This window comes from Vicia villosa, unplaced genomic scaffold (assembly GCF_029867415.1).
Source record: "Vicia villosa cultivar HV-30 ecotype Madison, WI unplaced genomic scaffold, Vvil1.0 ctg.001488F_1_1_1, whole genome shotgun sequence".
In the NCBI taxonomy this organism is placed as follows: domain Eukaryota; kingdom Viridiplantae; phylum Streptophyta; class Magnoliopsida; order Fabales; family Fabaceae; genus Vicia; species Vicia villosa.
In genome coordinates this window covers 8,830-33,225 of record NW_026705637.1, presented here as the reverse complement: position 1 = coordinate 33,225, position 24,396 = coordinate 8,830, and the positions used below count along the sequence as shown (strand labels likewise).

At 35.9% G+C, this 24,396-nt stretch overlaps 1 protein-coding gene, 2 non-coding genes and 1 pseudogene across 3 annotated transcripts; 2 read left to right on the top strand and 2 right to left on the bottom strand.

Moving 5' to 3' along the window:
* The first annotated feature begins 13,614 nt into the window (after positions 1–13,614).
* TRNAG-GCC (transfer RNA glycine (anticodon GCC)) lies at positions 13,615–13,685 on the top strand. Its single transcript has one exon. It is a non-coding gene; the product is annotated as a tRNA-Gly (tRNA).
* A 9-nt stretch (positions 13,686–13,694) lies between these two features.
* Positions 13,695–13,775, top strand: LOC131635447 (small nucleolar RNA snoR114). Its single transcript, XR_009293819.1, has one exon. It is a non-coding gene; the product is annotated as a small nucleolar RNA snoR114 (small nucleolar RNA).
* Positions 13,776–15,218: 1,443 nt separating this feature from the next.
* Positions 15,219–18,021, bottom strand: LOC131635445 (tryptophan synthase beta chain 2, chloroplastic-like). The gene is made up of 5 exons (XM_058906064.1): positions 17,696–18,021; positions 16,904–17,260; positions 16,387–16,829; positions 16,201–16,295; positions 15,219–15,841 (listed from the first exon to the last, which is right to left on the bottom strand). The coding sequence occupies exons 1-5, from the start codon at positions 17,858–17,860 to the stop codon at positions 15,666–15,668; spliced, it is 1,236 nt and encodes a 411-aa protein (XP_058762047.1). The 5' UTR covers positions 17,861–18,021; the 3' UTR covers positions 15,219–15,665.
* A 2,151-nt stretch (positions 18,022–20,172) lies between these two features.
* On the bottom strand, positions 20,173–23,116 carry LOC131635444 (uncharacterized; annotated as a pseudogene).
* Between the last annotated feature and the right edge of the window lie 1,280 nt (positions 23,117–24,396).

The following is a 24,396-nucleotide window of genomic DNA, read 5'->3' as shown; positions in this document are numbered from 1 at the left end:
AATGCACCAGTAGGGAATCCTGTGGAAACTCCTGTCAGTAATACAAACATTGATTTAGGTCAATCCAGTGGAACCAATGTGAATCCTGACTTTGATGAAATTTTGAAACTTATCAAAAGAAGTGAATACAAGATTGTGGATCAGCTTATGCAGACTCCTTCAAAAATCTCAATACTTTCATTGCTGTTGAATTCAGAAGCCCACAGAGAAGCCCTGATGAAGGTCTTGGATCAAGCTTTTGTCGATCATGATGTGACTGTTGATCACTTTGATGGGATAATAGCCAACATAACAGCTTGTAACAATTTAAGCTTCTGTGATGAAGAACTCCCTGAGGAAGGAAGAAATCACAATCTTGCTTTGCACATTTCTATGAACTGTCAGTCAGATTCTTTGTCTAATGTACTGGTAGACACCGGATCTTCCTTGAATGTGATGCCAAAGACGACTCTTGCTCGCTTGTCTTACCAAGGAATGCCTATGAAGTTCAGTGGTGTAGTTGTCAAAGCATTTGATGGATCGCGAAAATCTGTTATCGGCGAAGTCAACCTTCCCATGACAATTGGTCCACATACATTTCAAATCATCTTCCAAGTCATGGACATTCAAGCTGCTTATAGCTGCCTGTTAGGACGACCATGGATCCATGAAGCAGGGGCAGTAACTTCTACGCTCCATCAAAAGTTAAAATTTGTAACAAATGGAAAATTGGTGACAATAAGTGGAGAACAAGCCTTGATGGTGAGCCATTTATCCAATTTCTCTTTCATTAGTGCTGATGATGTGGAAGGAACTCAGTTCCAAGGTCTCTCTTTAGAAGATGAATCTTCCAAGAAGAAAGCATCAATCTCTTCTTACAAAGAGGTGGTAAAAGTAGTGAAAGATGGAACTACCACTGGCTGGGGGCAAGTTGTGATCCCTACCAAGAATGAAACCAGAGCAGGACTCGGATGTTCACCAACGTTCTCAAACTGCACCAAGAAGGATGAAACCCTTCGTCCGATTAAAGAAACATTCATTAGTGGAGGATTCCTTAACCCAATTCCTCAAGAGGTTAATGTCCTTATCGAAGAATGCATCGAAGAAGGTTTACCCGATCCTGAAGAAGAATGGAAATGTTATCTCAATGACTCGGGATATATATCTCAGGAAGAACCATATCCTCCTTCAGAAGAATCCAAAAGCAAAGAAACTGAGCCTGTTCCTGCAGAAATCTGGGACACCTTGGGACAACCAAGTGGAAAATTTGATTATATGGTGAAATACACTGCACCTGAAAGTTACAAGATTGCGATTGAAGATATCCAACCAACTGGATGGGGAGATTCCTTTGAATATGATAGTCAACCAGAAGAGGTTTATCAGCCCTGTCAATTTTCTCAGCAGCCTGAAATTACTGAAGATTTCAGCTTCAACGCATCTACCAAGATTTATAATCCTGAAGATGGTTATTATCACATAAATGCCATTTTTGAAGATGAAGGGGAAGATGATCCCGCAACTGACTCGGAAAGTGTCGCTGACAATGAGTCTCTTCATCCTGAAGACTGGGAAATACATCCTGAAAATTCTGAAGATTGTGACTCGTCTTATGCTCTTCAAGAAGTAGAAGAAGACCGTTTCAACTCTACAAAGAACAAGGTTGACAAACCAGGACCTTCAAATCCTGCTCGACCAGCGGTCAATGTCAATACTGAAGATAATTCTGAGGAGAATTTTCCTGAATACATAATACACAGAGGAGTTCGTTGCTACTGGAAAGCTGTCGACGTTCCGAATGTTGTTCGCCGCTCAAAGTAATCACCTCGCTGTTATTTTGACCTCCTGCCTTGCCCAAAGCAGAGAGATGTTTTATAGGGCTTTGCTTTTAAATGTTCCGCCCAAATAACTTTGTGTATAGGGGTTTGTTTTAAAAGTTTCCCTCTTTGTCCTGCCCAAGACAAATGAGTTTGTGTTTAGGGCTTTGTTTCAAAAATGAATCATAAATAAAGTGTCATTTTGAATTCCCTACATTATATGTTTTATTTTTTGCTTTTTTTCTGGAAATGGTAATCCTAAAAAACCAAAATAAATTAAAAAAAAACTTTTTCAAAAAAAAATCTGCATACACTTTTGCATTCATAAATTTTCTGAAATAAATATAAATCACATGTGCAGATTTACTATTGATAAACCCATTGAATGCAATAACCCTATGCCCTCTCCCAACTTTGAGTTTCCTGTGTTCGAAGCCGAAGAAGAGGAAGAAGAGGAGATCCCGGACGAGATCTCTCGATTACTTAAGCACGAGGAAAGAGCCATTCTGCCTCACAAAGAGCCTTTAGAAAAGATCAACTTGGGTTCTGAAGAAGACAAAAAAGAAGTGACCATTGGATCGTTACTTGGTGCTGATGTCAAGAGTAAGTTGACAGACCTTCTCAAAGAATATGTTGACGTGTTTGCCTGGTCCTACCAAGACATGCCTGGGTTGGATACCAATATTGTTCAGCATTACTTGCCATTGAAGCCAGAATGTCCGCCAGTTAAGCAGAAATTGCGAAGGACTCACCCTGACATGGCTAACAAGATCAAAGTGGAAGTTCAAAAACAGCTCGACGCAGGTTTTCTAGTCACCTCTGAGTATCCTCAATGGTTGGCCAACATAGTGCCAGTTCCAAAGAAAGATGGCAAAGTCAGAATGTGTGTTGACTACCGTGACTTGAACAAAGCCAGTCCAAAAGATGACTTTCCATTACCACATATTGACATGCTGGTTGATAACACCGCTAAGTTCAACGTCTTTTCCTTCATGGACGGGTTCTCCGGTTATAATCAGATCAAGATGGCTCCTGAAGACATGGAGAAGACATCTTTCATCACCCCGTGGGGTACCTTTTGCTACAAAGTGATGCCGTTTGGATTAAAGAATGCAGGCGCAACTTACCAAAGGGCGATGACAACTCTCTTTCATGACATGATGCATAAAGAAATTGAAGTTTATGTGGACGACATGATAGCCAAATCCAGCACAGAAGAAGAACATATTGAATACCTTTTGAAGTTGTTTCAACGACTAAGGAAATATCAGCTTCGCTTGAATCCTAACAAATGTACTTTTGGGGTTAGATCTGGAAAACTCTTGGGTTTCATTGTCAGCCAAAGAGGTATTGAAGTAGATCCCGACAAAGTCAGAGCTATTCAAGAGATGCCTGCACCAAGAACTGAAAAGCAAGTAAGAGGATTTCTCGGACGATTAAACTATATCTCCAGATTTATCTCTCAAATGACTGCTACTTGTGGGCCAATTTTCAAGCTTCTCCGCAAAGATCAAGGGGTTGTATGGACTGAAGATTGCCAGAAAGCGTTTGACAGTATCAAAGAGTACCTGTTAGAACCACCAATATTGATTCCTCCAGTTGAAGGAAGACCATTAATCATGTACCTTACTGTGTTGGAAGAATCCATGGGTTGTATGCTTGGACAGCAAGATGAAACTGGTAAGAAGGAGCATGCCATCTATTACCTGAGTAAGAAATTCACAGACTGTGAGTCTCGTTACTCCATGCTCGAAAAAACATGTTGTGCTTTGGCTTGGGCTTCAAAACGTCTCCGCCAATACATGATCAACAATACTACTTGGTTAATCTCCAAAATGGATCCGATCAAGTATGTCTTTGAAAAGCCTGCCTTAACAGGAAGGATTGCCCGATGGCAAATGCTGTTATCCGAATATGACATTGAGTACCGTGCTCAAAAAGCGGTCAAAGGAAGCATTCTCGCCGATCACCTGGCACATCAACCAATTAATGAATATCAATCTCTCAAGTTTGACTTTCCTGATGAAGATATCATGTACTTGAAGATGAAAGATTGTGATGAACCGTTACCTGAGGAAGGTCCTGATCCTGAATCAAGATGGGGCCTAATTTTCGATGGAGCTGTTAACGCTTTTGGCAATGGAATTGGGGCAATCATCATCACTCCCAAGGGTACTCATATCCCATTCTCCGCCAGATTACTATTTGATTGTACCAACAACATCGCAGAATATGAAGCTTGTATCATGGGTCTAGAAGAAGCCATTGACTTAAGGATCAAGATCCTCGACATATATGGAGATTCAGCCCTCGTGATCAACCAAATCAAAGACAAGTGGGAAACTTACCACCCTAGCTTGATTCCTTACAGAGATTATGCAAGACGTCTTTTGACTTTCTTCAACAAGGTTGAATTGCATCATATACCTCGAGATCAGAATCGAATGGCAGACGCCTTGGCTACTCTATCTTCCATGTTCAAAGTCAATCATTGGAACGATATGCCTACAGTCAGAATTACGCGCCTTGAAAGGCCCGCCTATGTGTTTGCAACCGAAGCAGTCATCGATGATAAACCGTGGTTCCACGACATCAAACGCTTCCTTCAAACTCAAGAGTACCCGCTTGGGGCATCAAACAAAGATAAGAAAACTCTAAGAAGACTTTCTGGCAGTTTCTTCCTGAACGGAGATGTGCTATACAAAAGAAACTTCGACATGGTTTTGCTCAGATGCGTGGACAGACACGAAGCAGACATATTAATGCACGAAGTGCATGAAGGGTCCTTTGGAACTCATTCAAACGGGCATGCAATGTCCAAGAAGATCTTAAGAGCAGGATACTATTGGTTGACAATGGAATCAGACTGTTATAAACACGTGAAGAGATGTCACAAGTGCCAGATCTACGCAGATAAGATCCATGTGCCACCGACTCTACTCAACGTTCTCTCATCTCCATGGCCTTTTTCCATGTGGGGTATCGATATGATTGGAATGATCGAACCAAAAGCTTCAAACGGTCATCGTTTCATCTTAGTAGCAATTGATTACTTCACCAAATGGGTCGAAGCAGCATCTTACGCCAATGTTACAAGACAAGTGGTTGTGAGGTTCATCAAGAATAACATCATTTGCCGATATGGTGTTCCCAGCAAGATCATTACTGACAATGGTTCGAACTTGAACAACAAGATGATGAAAGAACTGTGTGAGGAATTCAAGATTGAGCATCATAACTCTTCTCCTTACAGACCAAAAATGAACGGCGCAGTTGAAGCCGCCAACAAGAACATAAAGAAGATCGTCCAGAAAATGGTCGTCGCTTACAAAGACTGGCATGAAATGCTGCCATTTGCTTTACATGGGTACCGTACTTCAGTGCGTACTTCAACAGGGGCAACTCCCTTTTCTCTAGTATATGGCATGGAAGCTGTGCTCCCCGTAGAAGTTGAAATCCCATCAATGAGAGTCCTCATGGAGACTAAGTTATCAGAGGCTGAATGGTGTCAAAACAGATACGATCAGTTGAACTTAATCGAAGAAAAACGTATGACTGCTCTATGTCATGGACAGTTATACCAAGCAAGGATGAAACAAGCTTTCAACAAAAAGGTTCGACCTCGTGAATTTCAAGAAGGCGACCTCGTGCTTAAAAAGATCTTGTCTTTTCAACCAGATTCTAGGGGCAAATGGTCTCCTAATTACGAAGGCCCGTATGTTGTCAAAAGAACATTTTCTGGCGGCGCCATGATTCTTACAACCATGGATGGTGATGAACTCCCACATCCTGTGAATGCTGATACAGTCAAGAAATACTTTGTCTAAAAAATACAAAAGAACAGCTCGGTAAGTCGAAAACCCGCAAAGGGCGACTTAGGCAAAAATGAGCGTCTCGGTGGACTGAAAACCTGAAAGGGCGGTCCAGGCAAAAATTAGAGACAATAAACAGAAAAAATTCATCCTGGTAGATTGAAAACCTGAAAGGGCAATCTAGGCAAAAATTAAGGAATTATGACAAAGTAACTGCATCAGTCTGTACTTCGTCACCTGAAGAGTCTGTACTTCATCAGAGGATCTTCAATCAAATTATCGCCAATCTGAAGCAACAAGCACAGTTGGAACTCAAAGTTGTTTAGGGGGAATAGTGGTTATTGCTTTCAATGTAGCCTTTTCCGCATAATTACCATTTCCAACTTTTGTAAATACTCTATGGAATCATGCCTTTAGCTGATTACCATCCTATTAAATAAATTTGAGCCTTGTGCCCTTTGTTTGCAATCTCTAATTTCTTTTAGCTTTCAAAATGACGCTTTAATTGTGTTATTCACTTTTGAAAAAAAGAAAAAAATAAGTTTTAAATGAATTTACTTCACTTTTCTTTTTCAAAATAAAAGCAAAATTTTCCTTTGAGTTGTGAACAACGGAAGGAACATCAGCAGTCGTCTCCATAGGATGAACAAAAGGATTCTCCCTGAGAAATTGTTGAAACAACGGTATTCTTGTCCCAGAAAAGAATTCTTGAAGCAATTATCCCTCGAGGTAAAGAAGCTCTTCTATCCCCAGTGAAAAAGCACTTCTATCCCCAGTGAAGAAGGTCTTTTATCCCCAGTGAAGAGGATCTGTTATCCCCGGTGACGAAGATTTTCCATCTCCAGTGAAGAGGTTCTTCAATCTCAATAAGAAAAGATGCTTATCTTCCCCAGAGAAGTCTAAAGCACGCAGCACCATTCATCACCTGTGTTATCTACACCGTGTTGAAGAACATTAACCAAGTATCTGGTTGTATTGCGACGTCGGTCCCTCTCCAGTATACTTCTTTGTCTGTCAGTATTGTCAGTATGCATGCTACATTCATAACATTCATCATTCATACATATTTGCATCATTTATGCATTCTTGCATTTTTCAATACTTACTTGTTTAGGATATATTTATCCTCAAAAAGAAAAAGAAAGAAAAAAGAAAAAAAAGAAGAAAGAAAAGAGAAAAAAAGAAACAGTATGGGCGTGTCATCTCTCCAAGTAGGTTGTCACCCATAAGCAGAAAGAACATATTCTTTCTCCAGTTCCCCGCTGAGATCATTCCTCGTGGAAGAAGGTTGCTTTAGTTTCTCCTCTCCAAAACAAAGGAGAAAATCCCCAGTTGAGTTCATTCCTCATGGGTACAAAGTCTTGTTTGACTGTCTCTTTCCAATTCATTCTTGGTTAGAACCTTGTCTTTGCCAGAAATTCAAATTCCGATTCCACCAAACAGAGTCGTGAGAAAAACGAACCATAAACGATAGCCTCATCATCTGAGCAGTTTATGTTTCTTTCAAAAGATTTTTCCTCTCAAGGAGATCAATCATGAAGACCATTTGACGATCAGGGCCTTATTACTGTTCACAAGGCTGAATATCCAATAATTTCCCTAGCAAAGTCTCCGAGATCATTTTATCACTCAGCTGATAATTGATCATGTCTTCAAAACCACTATCACAAGGCTGGTAGTCGGTAACCTTTTGTTTTGGTTATATTATTAAACATGTCTATCACAAGGCTGATAGTCGGTAATATTAACCGAACCTTTGAAACTCTTTTTACCTTGTCAAGTCTGTCACCATGCTGATAGTCGGTAATGCAGTTTCATACTTTCACCTTCGCATTATTAAACAAGTCTATCCCCATGCAGATAGTCGGTAATGTCGATAGGTAAGCTTTTCTTACAAAGCTATCATTCCCCGGTGAAGCATACACTTGCTTTCCCAAAAAGAAAAAACGGATTCTCTTCCTAAAACGGATTGAGACATCCTTCCCGATCTCTTGTCCCCAGTGGAGTCAGTTCTTGATATCCCTCGGTAAAGACATCGTTGCATCATTCGCAATTTTGGTATCTTAGGTCCAAAATTCGCGTCTTCTGATATTTAAGTCTCTTCCACCCTATCAAAATAAAGATTTTCAATCTTCATGTCTCAGGTTGAAGAAACTTAAATAGGGGCATCTGTCATACCCCAATTTTTGACCTAAGATACCACCTCATATCATTTGCATATGCATCATTTGCATCTCTAACAAATTGCATAGCTTGTGTTTGCTACTTGTGACTCAGCAGGATTTAATCAGGAAATCACTCATCAGTGCAAATAACACTCAATTAGGGTTTTGTTCTCCCTTCATCTCAAATGAATCATCTTCATCAATAATCAACATTTGGTCCTCAGAGATTCATTTCAACAAGCTCAACAGCTTTGAATCGACTGAATTAGGGTTTTGACTGAAGACAGCACACTCCTGACTTTTGCTCAGAATTTGACCTAATGGCTTGGGACATGATATCAAGACCTCAAGTGCATCATTTTGACCTAATCCATTGGCTCAAGACATCTCCTACACAAAGATTGATCAGACAAATCCTCAGATCAGGGTTTTGGAACTATCAGGGACTAAAATCAGGGATCACACTTGGGAAACCCTAAAAATCCCCAGGGAGTCAATCAAAGGTTTCAATCATCTTCAAATAATCCCTATGACAACATCCAATGGAAATTACATCTCAATTCAAGATCCACAGTCATCAATTTCATCTGGTCGACAATTAGGGTTTTTGACCTAATTCATTGAATAACTGACTTTTTTAATCAGGACATGGTGCCACAACTCAAACCATGGCTCAATATCCTCTAATGCTTCAATGTGATTCATTCATACCATTCATTTGGTGAGGGTAGCCTGTTTCATTTGAAATCTCCAGAAACGCGATTCGACTAAAAAAGTCAACTGTACAAGATCACCATTGACTTTTGGGGAATTTTGGTCAACCATGACTTTTGAAGTTTTAAATCATCAATATATGATATGAGAAGTCATTTGATCAAGAAAAATCAAGAAAATCAATCAAGAATCAAAAAGTCAAAAGTTTGACTTTCATACTTAGAAAATTTTTCTAAGTGTTTTTCATGGTTTTTTCCAAACTTTGGAGGGGAATAACTCAAAATTTCACCTACAAACTGAAAAAAACTTCCAACATGAAAGTTGTAGATTTTGATCCAATAAACAACTTTGACACATATAATTTTTTTCCATAAGATCAACCATTTAAGAGATATGGAGCTTCAAAGTTGGTATCTTATGAAAATTTCACTTAAAACTTCATTTTCTTCAAAGTTCATGGAACTTTTTCACCCACTTCCTTAAGGATCTTGAAGAAACTTTCAACTAGGGTTTTGAAGTGTGTAATATGAGCTTTCCAAAATGTCCAAGAGCATGAAAAAATATGGAGTGTAGCTATGGTTTTGAATTTTGACATTAGTGACCATTTCACTTGAAATTTCAAGCCATTTTTGCAAAGTTATGAACCAATTTGCCAAATAATGCAAGTAATGACACACCAAAGCAATGATTGAATGATATTTTCTGGTTTAAGATCAGATAGGAAAGGGATAAGAAGTTTGGCCAAAATAACCATGGTTTAGTTACTTTAACCATTTGCATTTAATGTGAAAGATTCCACTTTATCCCTTAAGCCAAATCATCACTTCTTGAAGCAAGTTGCAAAGCTTGGAGTTCAGAATCCTTGGCCTATAAATAGAGGTTTAAATCACTCTTCAATTCACACCAAAACCTCACAATTATAGGTTTTCTCTCTTCTTTCTTAGAATGCAAGTTTCTTAAGTTTCAAAGAGGTAAAATTCTCAACCTCTAAATCTTTGAAGTTCTGGCCAAAGTGAGGGTTCTAACATCTCATAAACATCAAATGTGATGTGTTTGATCCACTCACACACCCCAAATCACCCCAAAACTCAGATTCACTTTTCAACCTCCATATGAACATGAAATGAGCCTTATCATGCCAAAATTCACACAAGCTCATTTCTGTCCAAACTAATGCTTCTAACACATCCTATATACCATATGTGAGCTATCCCAATCATCCTCCCTGACCTGTAACTCCAAAATCATCAAGCTTGATCCTCACTTGAGTCCTACTGTAGATCGAGCATCACCAACTGGTCCAGGGGTTTTCAATTCATTCCAGGCATTCAAACACCTTCCATAAGGTCCACTGATGCTGTCCAGATCAAGAAACAACAACTGGAACTCTTCATTTGCAGAATTCAATTCTCAGTTTGGCCGTTTTTGAGGTAAGTGCTCATGAACTTCAAACTCTATCATGCACGCATCATAAATGGAATATTGATATACCATCTTGTTTCTGCACCTATGAGGATCATTAACCCTCAATCAATTGCATCATATCATGATCATACACGATTTCACAATGATTTGTCATATTAGGGTTCTTCGTGTTCATCACAAAATTGATCACCTTAGAGCAAAAATAAATGAATTATGAGGGCACCATCATGATCCTTGTAAAAAACCGAGTGAGATAGACCCTTCACTTGATCAATTTGGTTCAGTTTTCAGAAATTTCAAAATCAAATTGGGGATGTGTTCTTGGCGCCTTTTTCTGTTCAGAAATTTCAAATGTTCGTTTTTAAATATAATTAAAGGGGGTAGTTATAATAACAAGCTGCGCGCGCAGCTGGGTTGGCAAGTGTTTTGGCTGGTGAACATAAGGGCGTGAGTTCAAGCCCTAGTGGAGACAAAACCATTTTTTTTGCAACCTATTTTCTTTCATTTTTAACAAACTTCACCAATTAATTTAACCAATCAAAATTCAGTATTTTCACTTCATTTTTTTTTACACTCTTTATTTAATATACATATTTTGATAATATTAAAAAAAAATCACAAAAAAGATTCATTTAATATATTTTTAATTAAGTTTAAAATGACTTGTTTTTAAGTATTTTTAATACTTTTAAATATTATTTTTCATTTGATTTTCAAACTTAATCACTTGTAAATATTTTTTGAAGCAAACCCTAATCATCTAAGTGTTAATTGAGGATAATCTTTTGTTTATCTTGATTAAATTGACTTCTTTCAAAATTTAAATCGTTTTAAAACAAGCGATCGCGATTCTCTTTCAAAACGATAAACCACTTCTTTGATTAAATCTTTTTAATTGATCAATTGATTTTCAAAACGAAGTGGGGCCTCTCGAATATTAGAGAGTGTAAGTCCCATTTTTTTTTCCTTTTTGTACAGTTTTTTTAAAACTTTTTCAAAACAAAACTTTTTTTCAAACAATTTTCAATTTATTTTCAAAACAACGAAACTCCAAAGAAACAAAACTTTTCAAAAATACCACGGGCCTCCACGTAGGTATAAGTCCCAAGCCCTTCTGTACATACCCACTCCAGTACATGAAATTAGGTATTTCATTGTACGCATTTTTGTACATATCTCAATCTGTTTTTTAACTTTGAATAACAAACCAAAAATGAAGGTTTCTTAAAATCTTCCCAAAAATACCATGGGCCTCCTTGTAGGTATAAGTCCCAAGCCCCTTTGTAAATACCTGTTTACATAGCTTTGAATAAATTCAAGTGGACTTCTCCCCGAGTGCGAGTCCCGAGTCCCTGTGTATACAAATGGATCATGCTTACAGGTATATTTCCTTCATAAACTCCATTATATACACACACTTTGTCATATATACATATCTGTTCATGTTTGTTCATACTTGTTCATGTTTGTTCATATGTGTGATATGTGTGCTTGTTCAACTTAGTACAACACTAGGTTCCCCATAGCCTCCTATTGGGCTTCGTGCAAAGAATCTCCACTAGTTTAGGTTAGGACATAGAGTATGGTTTCCCGGTGAAATCGCTCTAAGAGCTCAAACCAACTATACCACGCCTCCCCTTGGGCTTTGTACAAACGAGTGTCCCTCCCATAGCCTCCTCTTGGGCTTACAATGCAAGGACCCTGGATTGTCCCTCCCATAGCCTCCTCTTGGGCTTACAATGCAAGGACCCTCGGATAGCCTCCTCTTGGGCTTCGTACAAGGACCCACGGGCTTCTTATAAGCATCCCCAATATCCAAAACAAATACCCTAGGAGATTAGACATTTTTCATCTCTATGCTAGGAGTATCTCTTCTATATCATCACAAACAATCAATCAATCAAAATCAAACTTCTTTTTGCCACAAGGCTGGCTAATCAATCAAACTGTTTTACCACCGTACTGGCTGATTAATCAAAGTTTTTGTCACAAGGCTGACTTCACTGAAACTTTTGCCACGAGGCTGGCTGATTAATCAAAACTTTTTGTCACAAGGCTGACTTCATTGAAAGTTTTTTGCCACAAGGCTGGTTAAACAAACAAAAATCAAACAGATGTATGTGATGATATAGATTAGATACATCTAGCACTTAGACGACATTTGTCTATTTTCCTTTGCTTCCACTAGCATAAGTGGGAACTACGATTGCTCTGACTTTCTCAACATCCCTTTGAGAATACGTAGGCACAAGGTCGATCCTTGGCGAGCAAAACAAAACAAAAAAAACCATTCAAACCTTAGCACCCGTAGACCCGAGCTACAGATGCTCTGATTCCCTCTAAGGGATATGTATGCAGAGGATCGCGATGATCTTTGCGAGCATAATCAAACAAACACCTTAGGTCCCACCTATTTCACAAGAACCTCCACCACAACAAGAATGGAATAAACAAAACAAAGAAACCTATAGAGTACTATAGATACGTTGGGTGCTAATACCTTCCCTTCGTATAACCAACCCTCTTACCCGGAATCTCTCCCCCACTTTTTAGGTTATTGCAGCTTTTTTCCTTTTCCTACTTTGGAAACAATAAAAAGTTTGGTCGGTACAAAAGAAAAATCATTTTTTTGAGCACTCGAGCCCAAAGAAGGCATCAGGTGTCTCATCCACAAAAAAGAGGAACAAAACGGTTTTTCGCCCGCGACAGACGCATCAATCATCCAACACATTTGTTATAAGTTTGAATTTATGTTGTTTTTACCTGGATGATCTCTAGAAGATTCTTCAAAAAAAATTGTTGTTCTCCTCAATTATAGACCTTACATTTGAACTAAACCTCTTAGATAATTCCTTACCCAATTTTTTATTTTTTATTTATAAAATTAATCTCTCACTTAAATCATTCCCTTTAACTAAATCAAATTCTTCTCTTTTGTTGTCATTAGCTTTCAGTTCGAAATTACTAAACAATTTCTTCTCCATGAGGCCTCTCATTCGACATTTAATTTATTTTGACCAAAATATCAAAATAGCTTTTCCAAGTGTCAAAATCATAAAAATAAAATGAGAGATAACTCCAACTGAGAGACTCGGGTACAACATTTTTGCAACACCTTAACTCGTTGAGGGGTTTGATAAATTTGTCTTTACTGATTAAAAAATTGAACAAAGATTCGTCCATTATAATTGAATGTTAAAATTAATTAATTACAAACCAAACAATATTCATGATTAAATCAATTTAGTGCTATAACAAACATTATGGTAATATACAAAATGAGAATGTTTTCTCTTTGTCTTCCTCTAATGAGATAAGAAAATATCGATAAAAATTACGCGTCCATACAATCAGGCAATTGAGTTGAACTACCGGGTTTAAAATGAAATTCTTTTTTTTGTTGATATATCAATATATAAAAAATTCAAATAAACATATCCATATAAAAATGTGTCAAATGATTTGTTTAAATAATAATAGTTAACTATAAAAAAATTGTTTAGGCAAGCAAGCAGTAAAATTAATTAGTAGAAAAAATTGAATTGTTTTGGTTCTTTGATGAGAAAATATTATTAGTAAATACATGAAAAATAAAGAAGACGTTGAGAAATTAAAGCCTTTAATCTTTGTTAAAAGGCATTCTTGCGTAATGGAAGAGTTGAATTAGGTAGTTATAGTGTGATTTTGGTAGCATGTCAACAAGCACCAGTGGTCTAGTGGTAGAATAGTACCCTGCCACGGTACAGACCCGGGTTCGATTCCCGGCTGGTGCAAAGCAGTTAGAGCTGTGATGAAAATGCAGTGATGTTCGGTAACATCACCTCATCCTGTAATACTGGATGAGAAAATGTGACTCTGAGCTCTTATTTTTTTTGTCATTAATTAACACCAATTCAGGGCAATACATTTTCCTTCTCTCCAAGTTCAGGGCAATGTTTATGCATGTTGTGTTGAATACAAACCAAACAATGCTTCTTACTACTTGGATAATCATGTCCCTTGAGACTCTCCCTGCTGCTGCTGCAGAGTTGTTCTATTCAAACACCTTCTAGTTTCAAATTTCCACTATTTTTTTACCTATCAAAACTCAATACAGACAGCAACATTGAATTATTATGATTATGCTTTTTATTCTTCTTATTTAACACCAAAATGTATTACTTAACATGCTTTCAAACTCTCATTGCCTTTTCACTTTTGATTTTCAATATTCTTCTGGCTTTAAGGGACTCAACTCTGTTGTGCATTATATATATTTTGTATCTAACCACACTCTAGGTGGATGGGAAATTTCAACTACCTTATTATGCATGAATATCATTTTTAGGATCTCAAAACTTTAAGTTTTTTAATAAAACTTCTGTATACTTTTTGTCTACTCTAAATTTTGAGTACATCTTTACCATCATTCATACTTGGAACTCTTTTATACTAAAGAACTCTAAGTTTCTTGTTTTTGAGCAAAATTTAAACCTTTAGAAATGCCTTCTAGCTCATCTAAGAAATGGCTTCTAACTCTAAGTTAGATGAAATGTGAAATGCGTATAATACATTGGATTATGGTGAAAATCTTCTACAGGAAGGTTGGCAACTATGTAATGGCTCAACTAGTCTAGAGGCTGGACTTATTTATTTTTGACGATTTATTTATTTTTTGGTCAAGTAGTCTAGAGGCTGGAATTCACATGCAAATATTATTTAGATGCAACCAATGTCTACTTTTATTAGGACGATATATCCACCAATCAATGTGCTCTCCCGATTAATGGAGGTGAGGTTAATCTTGTCTACATGATGAGATTTTACTATATTCTTGTGATACATCATGGTTGCTGTTGCAAAATCTTCCTTGTGTATTGTGTAAGAGCCAATAATATGAGCAGCATAGTAAGGTAAGAGCTAATAATATGAGCAGCATAGTAAGGTATGTAGATGTTTTGATTTTGAAAAAGCCCTTTTATTTACCTTTGATGATTAATTTTGCCAATGCACTTGAATATGCGAAGAGAAGGAAACTCTGGATTATTCCACTGATGACTTAAGACATTATCTCGATTGTCTCTCATTTCTTTGAAGCAGGTTGATATTATTGATTTTCTAAAGAGATGTATTTTGTTCTTTCATTATGCAGAAGAAACAACCTGAGCTGTTACAAAGTAGAACAGGTAGAGAAACAACATGGATTTTGTTCTTTCATTATGTAGAAGAAACAACATGGATTTTGTTTTTGATTTTCTGCATATTAATTAGTTGTTATTGAAATCCCACATTGTTTTTTGGTTACACTTACTTGTAGTGTTGATATAGCTTTCACAAATAAAACTTAGTGTTCACTTATGAATTGGAGAAATGTTGCAAAGGCATATAATCTAGTTTGATCCCTAAACGGCCCCTTTATCTCTGACTGGGAGATAGATTCGTCTATTCGAAATAAGCCAGCAAATAAGTTAAATCACCCCAAACAAGCCTATATGATTTACAGTTTTCTAAAAATTTTGTTACTTTAACAAAACAGAAATTGTTTTACTTTTTATTCTTACAATAAAACAATGACAGTATCCTTTAATGCCTGATAATGGTAACAACATTTAGAACATTCCTACCCAAAAACTGGTTTCCAGAAACAGAACTACTCCAAAAAGTGTTCTTTCACGAGCGATCCTCTTCAAACTCATGTAACTTCGAAGCAATCTCAATATGAAAAATAAGGCCAATCAAGAGTAAGCTGTGTGGAGACTCAATCATATATAGTTTCAAATTTTCAAGTACTTGATAGCAGTTTGAACATCCTTATCCCCTCTACCACTGCAATTAACCACAACCTTAGTTCCATTAGGAAGGGTAGGGCATAGTTTCTCTAAATATGCCAGAGCATGAGATGTTTCCAGAGCTGGAATTATGCCTTCCAATTGAGATAATCTCTTAAAAGCTGCAGATACAGAAGTACACAAATGAGACAAAAACAAGGTACAAACATGCATGCAGCTAGTAGAAAAAAGAAATTTCCATAGCACAAGCGCTTTTCATATAAGTGCTTCTGCATATGCTATTTCTATACTAAAATAATAAAACCAAACCCAATTGTTTTCATATAATTAATAAGCTGTTTTCATAAACTATTCAGGAGAACTTAAAAAAATAAGCTGAAAAAATTATCAGTTTATGGAAATGTTGTTAGCTTTTTCCTTCAACTCTCTCAAACAGTGTAACAAGTGTTTATGTTAGTAGATAAACTTAAATAAATCTATCATAACAAACTTTAAGAAACTGAGATAGACAATATCCTACCTTCGAGTGCTTCGTCGTCGGTAACACTGTAGTATTCAGCCCGCCCTACATCTTTCAAGAAACTATGCTCTGGTCCAACCCCGGGATAGTCCAACCTATCCAACAAAAACAAGAAACAAAAATTGGAAAACCAAAATCTAAAAAGTCAACAAGAAATGCTAACCAATTATCTACACTATGAGTTACCCTGCACTAATAGAGTGTGGCTCAATTATTTGTCCATCATCATCCTGCAAAAGATAGCTCATTGCTCCATGCAAAACTCCAACTTCTCCTTTTGTTAACGTAGCGGCATGCTTGCCACTTTCAAGGCCTAATCCAGAAGCTTCTACTCCAATCAACCTAACATCTTTGTCATCGACAAATTCATGGAAAAGACCAATGGCATTTGAACCACCGCCAACACATGCTACCAGAATATCTGGCTTCCCTCCCCATTTTTCCAATGCTTGTTTTCTTGTTTCTTTCCCTATCACTGCGTGAAACTCTCTTACCATCATAGGATATGGATGTGGCCCGCAAACGGAACCCAAAATATAATGTGTTGTCTCCACATTAGTCACCCAATCTCTTATAGCTTCCGATGTAGCGTCTTTCAGCGTGGCAGTTCCTGAATGTACAGCTTTCACCTACATCACAATTAATTTAAGTATCAACTTCAGCGAATAAGTATAACCAAGTAGACATTGGCTAACCAACATACCTCAGCACCAAGAAGGCGCATTCTGAACACATTAAGGGCCTGTCTTTCCATATCTAGAGCTCCCATATAAACAACACATTCCAATCCAAACCGTGCGCACACAGTGGCAGTGGCAACTCCATGCTGACCGGCACCAGTCTCAGCAATAACCCTCTTCTTCCCCAACTTCTTGGCAAGCAAAGCCTGAGCAACCGCGTTGTTGATCTTGTGAGCCCCAGTGTGGTTGAGATCCTCCCTCTTTAGATAAACGTGAGGCCCTTCTCCGTTATCCCTCTTGTAGTGCTCTGTCAGCCTCTCAGCAAAATAAAGAGGGCTCTCCCTACCCACATAGTCTTTCAGAACCCCATCAAGCTCTTTCTGCAAAAAAATCATAAGCATTTGAAAGAGGACAAAGCAATTCTACAGGTGTAGAAATGATTTTGGTGTGTTTGATTCTTGTAAAGTAAAATTAATTCTGCCTCCAAAATATATTTTAATTGAAGCTGGATTTTGTAACTTTTGAGTTTAAAGTGATTTTTACATTCAAATTTAAGCTTCAACTCAATTTTGCATACAATTATCCAAACATAAATCAGTTTACATTCAATTCCCTTTTAACGAGAATCAATTCATTCAAAATCAATTATTTTCACCGCAGAACCAAAGACAATCTCGATTTTGCATGCAAAGGATTGCTACTTGAAAATTGATTAGAACTTCCAAAACTAGTGCCAAAGAAGTAGAAAATGAATTATATTCATAAGCACTTTATATAATAAGCATTTATGAAGTTGAACAAAAAAAAAAGAGAACCTGAAAGTCTTCGTCGGAAGCAAGGGAATGGAATGCAGCTTCTAGCTCGGTGAGAGCATGGATGAGAGTTTCAGGGACATACTTGCCTCCGAACCGGCCGAACCGGCTAAAGGAATCAGGTCGCTGAGATAGGACCGAACCGGTGTCGTTGTTGTGGTTCTCCATTGGAAGAAGAAGAAAATGGGAAAATTGTAACTTAGAGGAATTTAAAGGGTCAATTTGAATGGTACAGTGTGGAGGTCAATTCAAGTGTGTGGAGACTGGAAATGGATTTTGTGCAACAAACATTACTAGTACTATCTTTCTTGATAAACAATGGCACACATGTTTGTTTATTTACTTTATCTTATTTTAATACACAGCATCTTTACTTAATTGATCTTTTTATTTATAAAAGCATATTGTATAAAAGAAATAAAGGGGATAGAAGCTAAAGGGAAAGCAAGATTTAGGAAAATCTAAAGTTAAATAAACTAGTGTGTATACCTCTCGCACGGGATAAATTTTCTTAAATTAAAAAATATTTTAAAATTATTTATAATTTACAAATAAAGTTATAGTAACATTAAAATAAGTTGAAGATTATAAAAAGTTTAAAATTAACTAAAATTTCCTCCAAATTGAATAAATTATCAGTGTTTTAAAAACCGGACCGGATATTAAACCGGTGAGGGTACTGGGTTACTGGTTTATTGGTCGAACCACTGGGTCACTAGTCGAACCACATGACTAAACCGCGTTAAACCGGATAACTCGGTTGAATAGACCGGTTGTTATAACAAAATTATATAGCTATAAAATCTGTCGAATCGGATGATTCAGTCCCTACAAAATATAACTAGTACTTCAATTTTTTTGAAAACATCATATTATAAAAAAATTCACAAGTTCATAATTTAAATTCAAATTTTACACATAGGTATCACACACAATCAAATAGTACATAATTATAAAATATAAACAAAAGTTTAATCGCAACATAATTAAATTGAATAATTTATAACTAAATAATTCTATTGTCTACTAAATTTAATTTCAATAAAAGAAAATTTGTTTCAATGTTGGGATCTCCTTCTTCAATATCAAAATCATGTGTGACAAAATCAACCGCATTTACAACCATCTTTTTATTTTTTATTTTTTATTTTAATTTTTAATTAAAATAGTCAAAATGACATTGTTTTAATTTTTTAAAATTAAAAAAAATTAAAAAATTAAACAATGCATTTAAACCACTGGTTCACAAAAACCGCCGGTTTTTCCAGTTTTAGCAGTTTACACCGGTTTTGACCGGTTCACACCGGTTCGATGACATTCCCGATCCAGCTATTGAACCAGACCGGTTACCTGGCCGGTTCCCGGTTCGACTGGTCCGACCGGCCGGTTCGGTCAGATTTTTAAAACACTGTAAATTATCATAACTCAAAAGAACCTAAAAAATTCATATACAATAACTTTGTAGTACGGTTACCACGTTATCTTCACAAAACACCTAAGCCAAACATCCCATCATCAACAATCAATTTGTTTTCTCACCGTAAAATAACACCCCCCACCCAAATCACCCACTAATTCAACCTCACAAATGGAACAAAGGTTTCTATAGTACATAAGATGCATGCCAACAGACTACAAAATGTAGTTTCTTCAAGTCTTTTAGCCATCCAAGACCGATGCTTCAACCATCATATATGTGATTGCATCTCTATCCATTTCCCTCAATTATATCAATCTTTCTGCATTAGATATTCACGACAAAACAACATCATCAGCATCATTATCATTTGAAATTTAAATAAAATCAATCAAAACATTCAACAATTCAAAAGTGCATAGAAAATAATTAATTTGGCAGAGTTCTAAAAGATTAAGTAGTGTATCCAATTTTACACAATCATAACATCATTGTTGCATAAACACTTTAACCGCCCGCATAAACACCTAATTCAGTTAACGCTAATTTTTTCATTCAATTTTCTTCAAAACCATGTTTAAATAGAAATGGAACCTAGCAGTAAACATAACATATAACTGTAGTAAAATCGACATTAGCAATATCATAAACACGCATTTTAAATCGTACCACAACATTAAGAACAATCATATAAAATTACAATAATCGTATAATTTGGTAGAAAGAAATTTCACAAAAGTGATGTTATTCTAAATGTGGAGACATTATAAGATTGAATAATTGTATCATAGAAAAATATATAACAGACCTATCAAATGCACTGTATATGGCCCAAAAATGCTACCATTATATTCCACAGTGTTATTTTTAAGAAAAGAAAATTCATTCCAATACATGAATACGTTATTGTTTCACCAATAGATAAAAATCCAATCCAATAATAAGTAATTTGTACAGTAGAAAAGAAAGCAATTTCAAATGATTAACCATACAAAACAATTAATACTAACATGACATCATAAAGTTGTGTTATTAAGAACAATGACATACTGACCTCATATGCTTATAAATTGTCGAAAACCTCTCTATAAACAACATTTGTAGTGTCCGCACACGGATTTCCTTCGTCATCTAAAATAAGAATCTTCAACCCTTTTCTAGACTTTACCCTTGAAATGGCGACATAGAATTGCCCATGAGTGAACACAGGGCGTTGTAAATATAAACCGACCTGAGAAAGAGACTGACCTTGGCTTTTATTTATGGTCATTGCAAAACACAACGCAGTTGGAAATTGTCTTCTCTGGAACTTAAATGGAAAGCTTGGATCAGAAGGAATCAAATTCATCCTCGGTATGTAAATCTTATCACCAATATTCTTTCCTATAATGACGGTGGCACCAATAATATTATGACATAGTTCATTTATGAGTAACCTTGTTCCATTGCAAAGGCCATTGGATTGATCTATGTTTCTAAGAAGCATGACCGGAACTCCAATCTTCAGCCTTAATCTGTGATTCGGCATTCCTGAACATTTCATTTCATTCAAAAATTCAGGTGTGAACCAATCCGCACGAACTGCACAATTTTCATCTGAAAGAACATTTGAGTCAGCACTCAAATATTCCTTTTCATCACCTGAAATTAAGGACAAAACAAAATCATTAACAATATCCACAGAATCATGAGTCGGAGATAGTAACGCCCTCTCTTCATAGTACTTCAAATTGTTCATGTTTTGTAAAAGATTTGGATATGTTAATCCGTAACCAATAAGTCTTCAGGAATATGAAGTGTGCTCTATCCACTCTCATTTGAGGCTTGTTTACCATTTCCAATATCAAGCATCCAATCTGAAAATTCTTTAACTTCTTTAGATTCTATGTTGGAGTTAGGAGCTCGCCAGCCGCATGTTATTTGACAAAGTCAATACCTTGCAGATTTTCCATAATTCAGAAGAGTTTATTGAAGCTGACACTATGTCATGCCTACAACCCTTTCTAACAACAGGTAAAATTTGTCTGAAATCTCCACCAAAAATAACCACCTTACCACCAAATGGTTTATATTGGTTAGAGTCGTCTACAGTCCTCATTATGTCCTTCAAAGAACGATCGAGAGCTTCGGCATAAAATCTATTTAGCATTGGAGCTTCATCCCAAATAATAAGCTTAGATTGCAAGATAAGTTCACGTCTATCGGTCTGTTTTTTGATGCTGCAAGCAGATGTTTCTGTTGTAACTAAAGGAATTCCAAACATTGAATGAGTTTTTTTTCCTCCAGGTAACAATAAAGACGCAATCCCACTCGAAGCAACATTTAAAACAATTAAACCTTGGGATCTAAGAGCAGCCGACACAGTTTTCCAAATAAATGTCTTACATGTGCCTCCATATCCATGCAAGAAGTAAAATCCTCCACAATCCATCATCACTGAATTGATAATTTGATCATAGACTGACCTCTGTTCAACAGTTAAGGTTGACATCAATGACATGTGGGTTGCAACCATCTCTTCCTTATCATAATTTAATTCACCAGCCAATAGACTATTTCTAAACTGTTGCATTTCAGAATTTGAAGGTTGTGGCATCGACTCAATATTATCAAGAGACTTGCCATTCATTGAGAGTAATCTTTCAAACTCAATCAAACAAATATTTTTCAAATCATCATCCATAATTTGAAGACCTACAACAGAGAGAATATAATTAAACATTTGTGCAAATCCAAGAAAATTTTAGATTAAATATATAATTGAATACCTATGTCGTTTAAAACTATTTGTGGAATTTTTTGAAATTAAAATTGTTAAATAGTTGCACAATTTATTGTATGAAGTGTTCAAAATACAAATAAGTCATGTTGAAATCACAAGGAGTTATATTTTTTAGTACTACGTAACTTCAAATATGAGAATAAAATAACCTAATTCATAGTTCATCATAATAGATTTCAGCATAATAAAGTTCAGCAAACAAAAAATAGGAAGACAAATAATTGTGCGGAATTGTCAATAAAAAAATTCAATCAAGTTTCATAATACTTACCCGTGACATTTCTATACTGTGATATTGCTTAATAAATATAGGTAAGACTAAACACAACCAATTTTTCTACCTTGGGGCCATAGAAGAAGCATAACAACATGTTTGAACCTAAACATGCAGTAGGTGTGCAAACTTAAGTAAAACATATGTTAAATATATAATTAAATACCTGGGTTGTTAAGCCTTTTCCTTGCGTCATAGAAAATTCCATCGCACAAAAGTTTCCATGTTGCTTCCCAAACGACAAAGGGATTTGTCATTGAATCCATAAATAACAACATAACAAACAATCTTCTCATCTGATTACCAGAGGCCAAATGACTGGCTTCAATGATAGCATCCACAAATTCTTTGTCGTTTTGCAACAATCCAAGTGCAATGCATGCTTCCTTAAAGGTTTTGTGAATTGTTTCATCTACCGTCTTAATATCATTGTAACTTGCGCATCCCTTTTGTATAGTCAACAGGAGTCTCAAATAAAAAACATTACCACACCCTGGGGGAATATATGTAAGCCTTCCAATAGAGTTACCCGCTGTCTCGGATGCCACGCTCTAACACTTTTATCATAAACAAACCTTGTGGGAAATTCGCCATAAGTCAAGTCCCTTCCATCTGGAAATTTTTTGTTTGCCTCAAACCAAGCCAAAAACATCGTGTCAATTTCTTCACTACGGTTCAGAACAGACTCAACTAAATTACTTTCTAAAAACATTATTGACTGCTCATTTTCCAGATGAAAAGAAAGCCTTATAACAGGAGGCCACCTCTAATGTATGTCATACTCAAAAATCCTCCAGACAGACTCGCAAGGAGCCAAATATCTACACTCACAGTACTGTTTTATTTCATCCAAAACTTTTCCATTTTCAGTTTGATTTGAAATTCCAAAAGTGGCTCTGTCAGGGCCTTTATTAACATACTTAAAAAGGTACTTTATAGCATTTTGTGGACCTCCGATTTTTTTAATCCCGGGCCATACCTCTGTTCTGTAGAGATACGTGAACTGACTCTTTTTTATCGCTTAATGCTTTCGCATTTTTGAAAATTCACAGAGTCGCCACCGACCTTTTATTTTATCCAATTAAGGAAAGGTTTATAAAAGAAACAGAAAAAAGACCTTTAAGAAATTCTGGGTAAGGGGGTGGGTTATACAAAGGGAAGGTGTTAGCACCCTTTGTATCCATGGTTATCCATGGGCTCTTAAGTTTGCTTAGCTCACTTGTTTTTCGATCACTTTTCAATTGCTCTGAAATTGCTCATATGTGGTTTCAAATACCTTTGTAATTTGAATTTTGTAATGATCCGTGTGTGGATGTATACAAAATGCTTGTTTATCTTTCGAAAGATGTTTTGAAAAGAACGTTAACTTTGTAATAATCCGTGTTTGGATGTATACAAAGTATTGTCTTTTTTGAAAGTTTTGTTTTGAAAAACAACAATGTATGAGAATTTTGTTTGTTTTGATTTGAGCAAGCAAACTAGGAGGTCTACCCTGAGTTGTAAGGTCTTTATCCTATTTCCTTTAAAAATCTATCCTTTCACCGGATATAAAAGCAAGGTTCGATTTTGTACTCAAAACAGTAGAATTTTGACTTTGATTTTGAAAAGAATGAGAAAGGATTACCTTAAGAGGTGCAAGTGTGATTGTGTTTGTATTCAGATATTTATCTTTGAAGTTAGTGATCTAACGGTTCAATTTTATCTTTGACATACACGCAGTTTATATTTGCTGGAAATTAAAGTGCGGAAATGTAAAGTGCGGAAAGTAAATCTACGCTATTACATCGATTGTGCGGGAAATGTAAACTAGCCTATTTACATGAATTTGACATCCTATACATTTATCTAGGAATTTTAAATTGCAAGAAAAATAAAAGGCATGTTTTTGGATTTTTTATGATTGGTTTTAATTATAATTAATGCATGATTAATTAAATTAAAATGAAGAAAAAAGATGAAAATTGATTTAAACCTAGAAATTAAGTTTAAAATATGTACAAAATATTTGTCAATTAATTTTAAAACAAAACTAATTTTTTTGGAATTTTTGAAATTGATTTGAAATTGATTTAAGTTAATTAAAACATAATTATGCAAATAATTATACAAATAATTAAAACTTAAAGAGAAAATTATTCAAAATATGTACAAAATTAGTTTATAATATATAAACACTATTTTATATAAAGAACAATTTTTTTTATGATTTTTTGATTGGTTAGAATAATTAA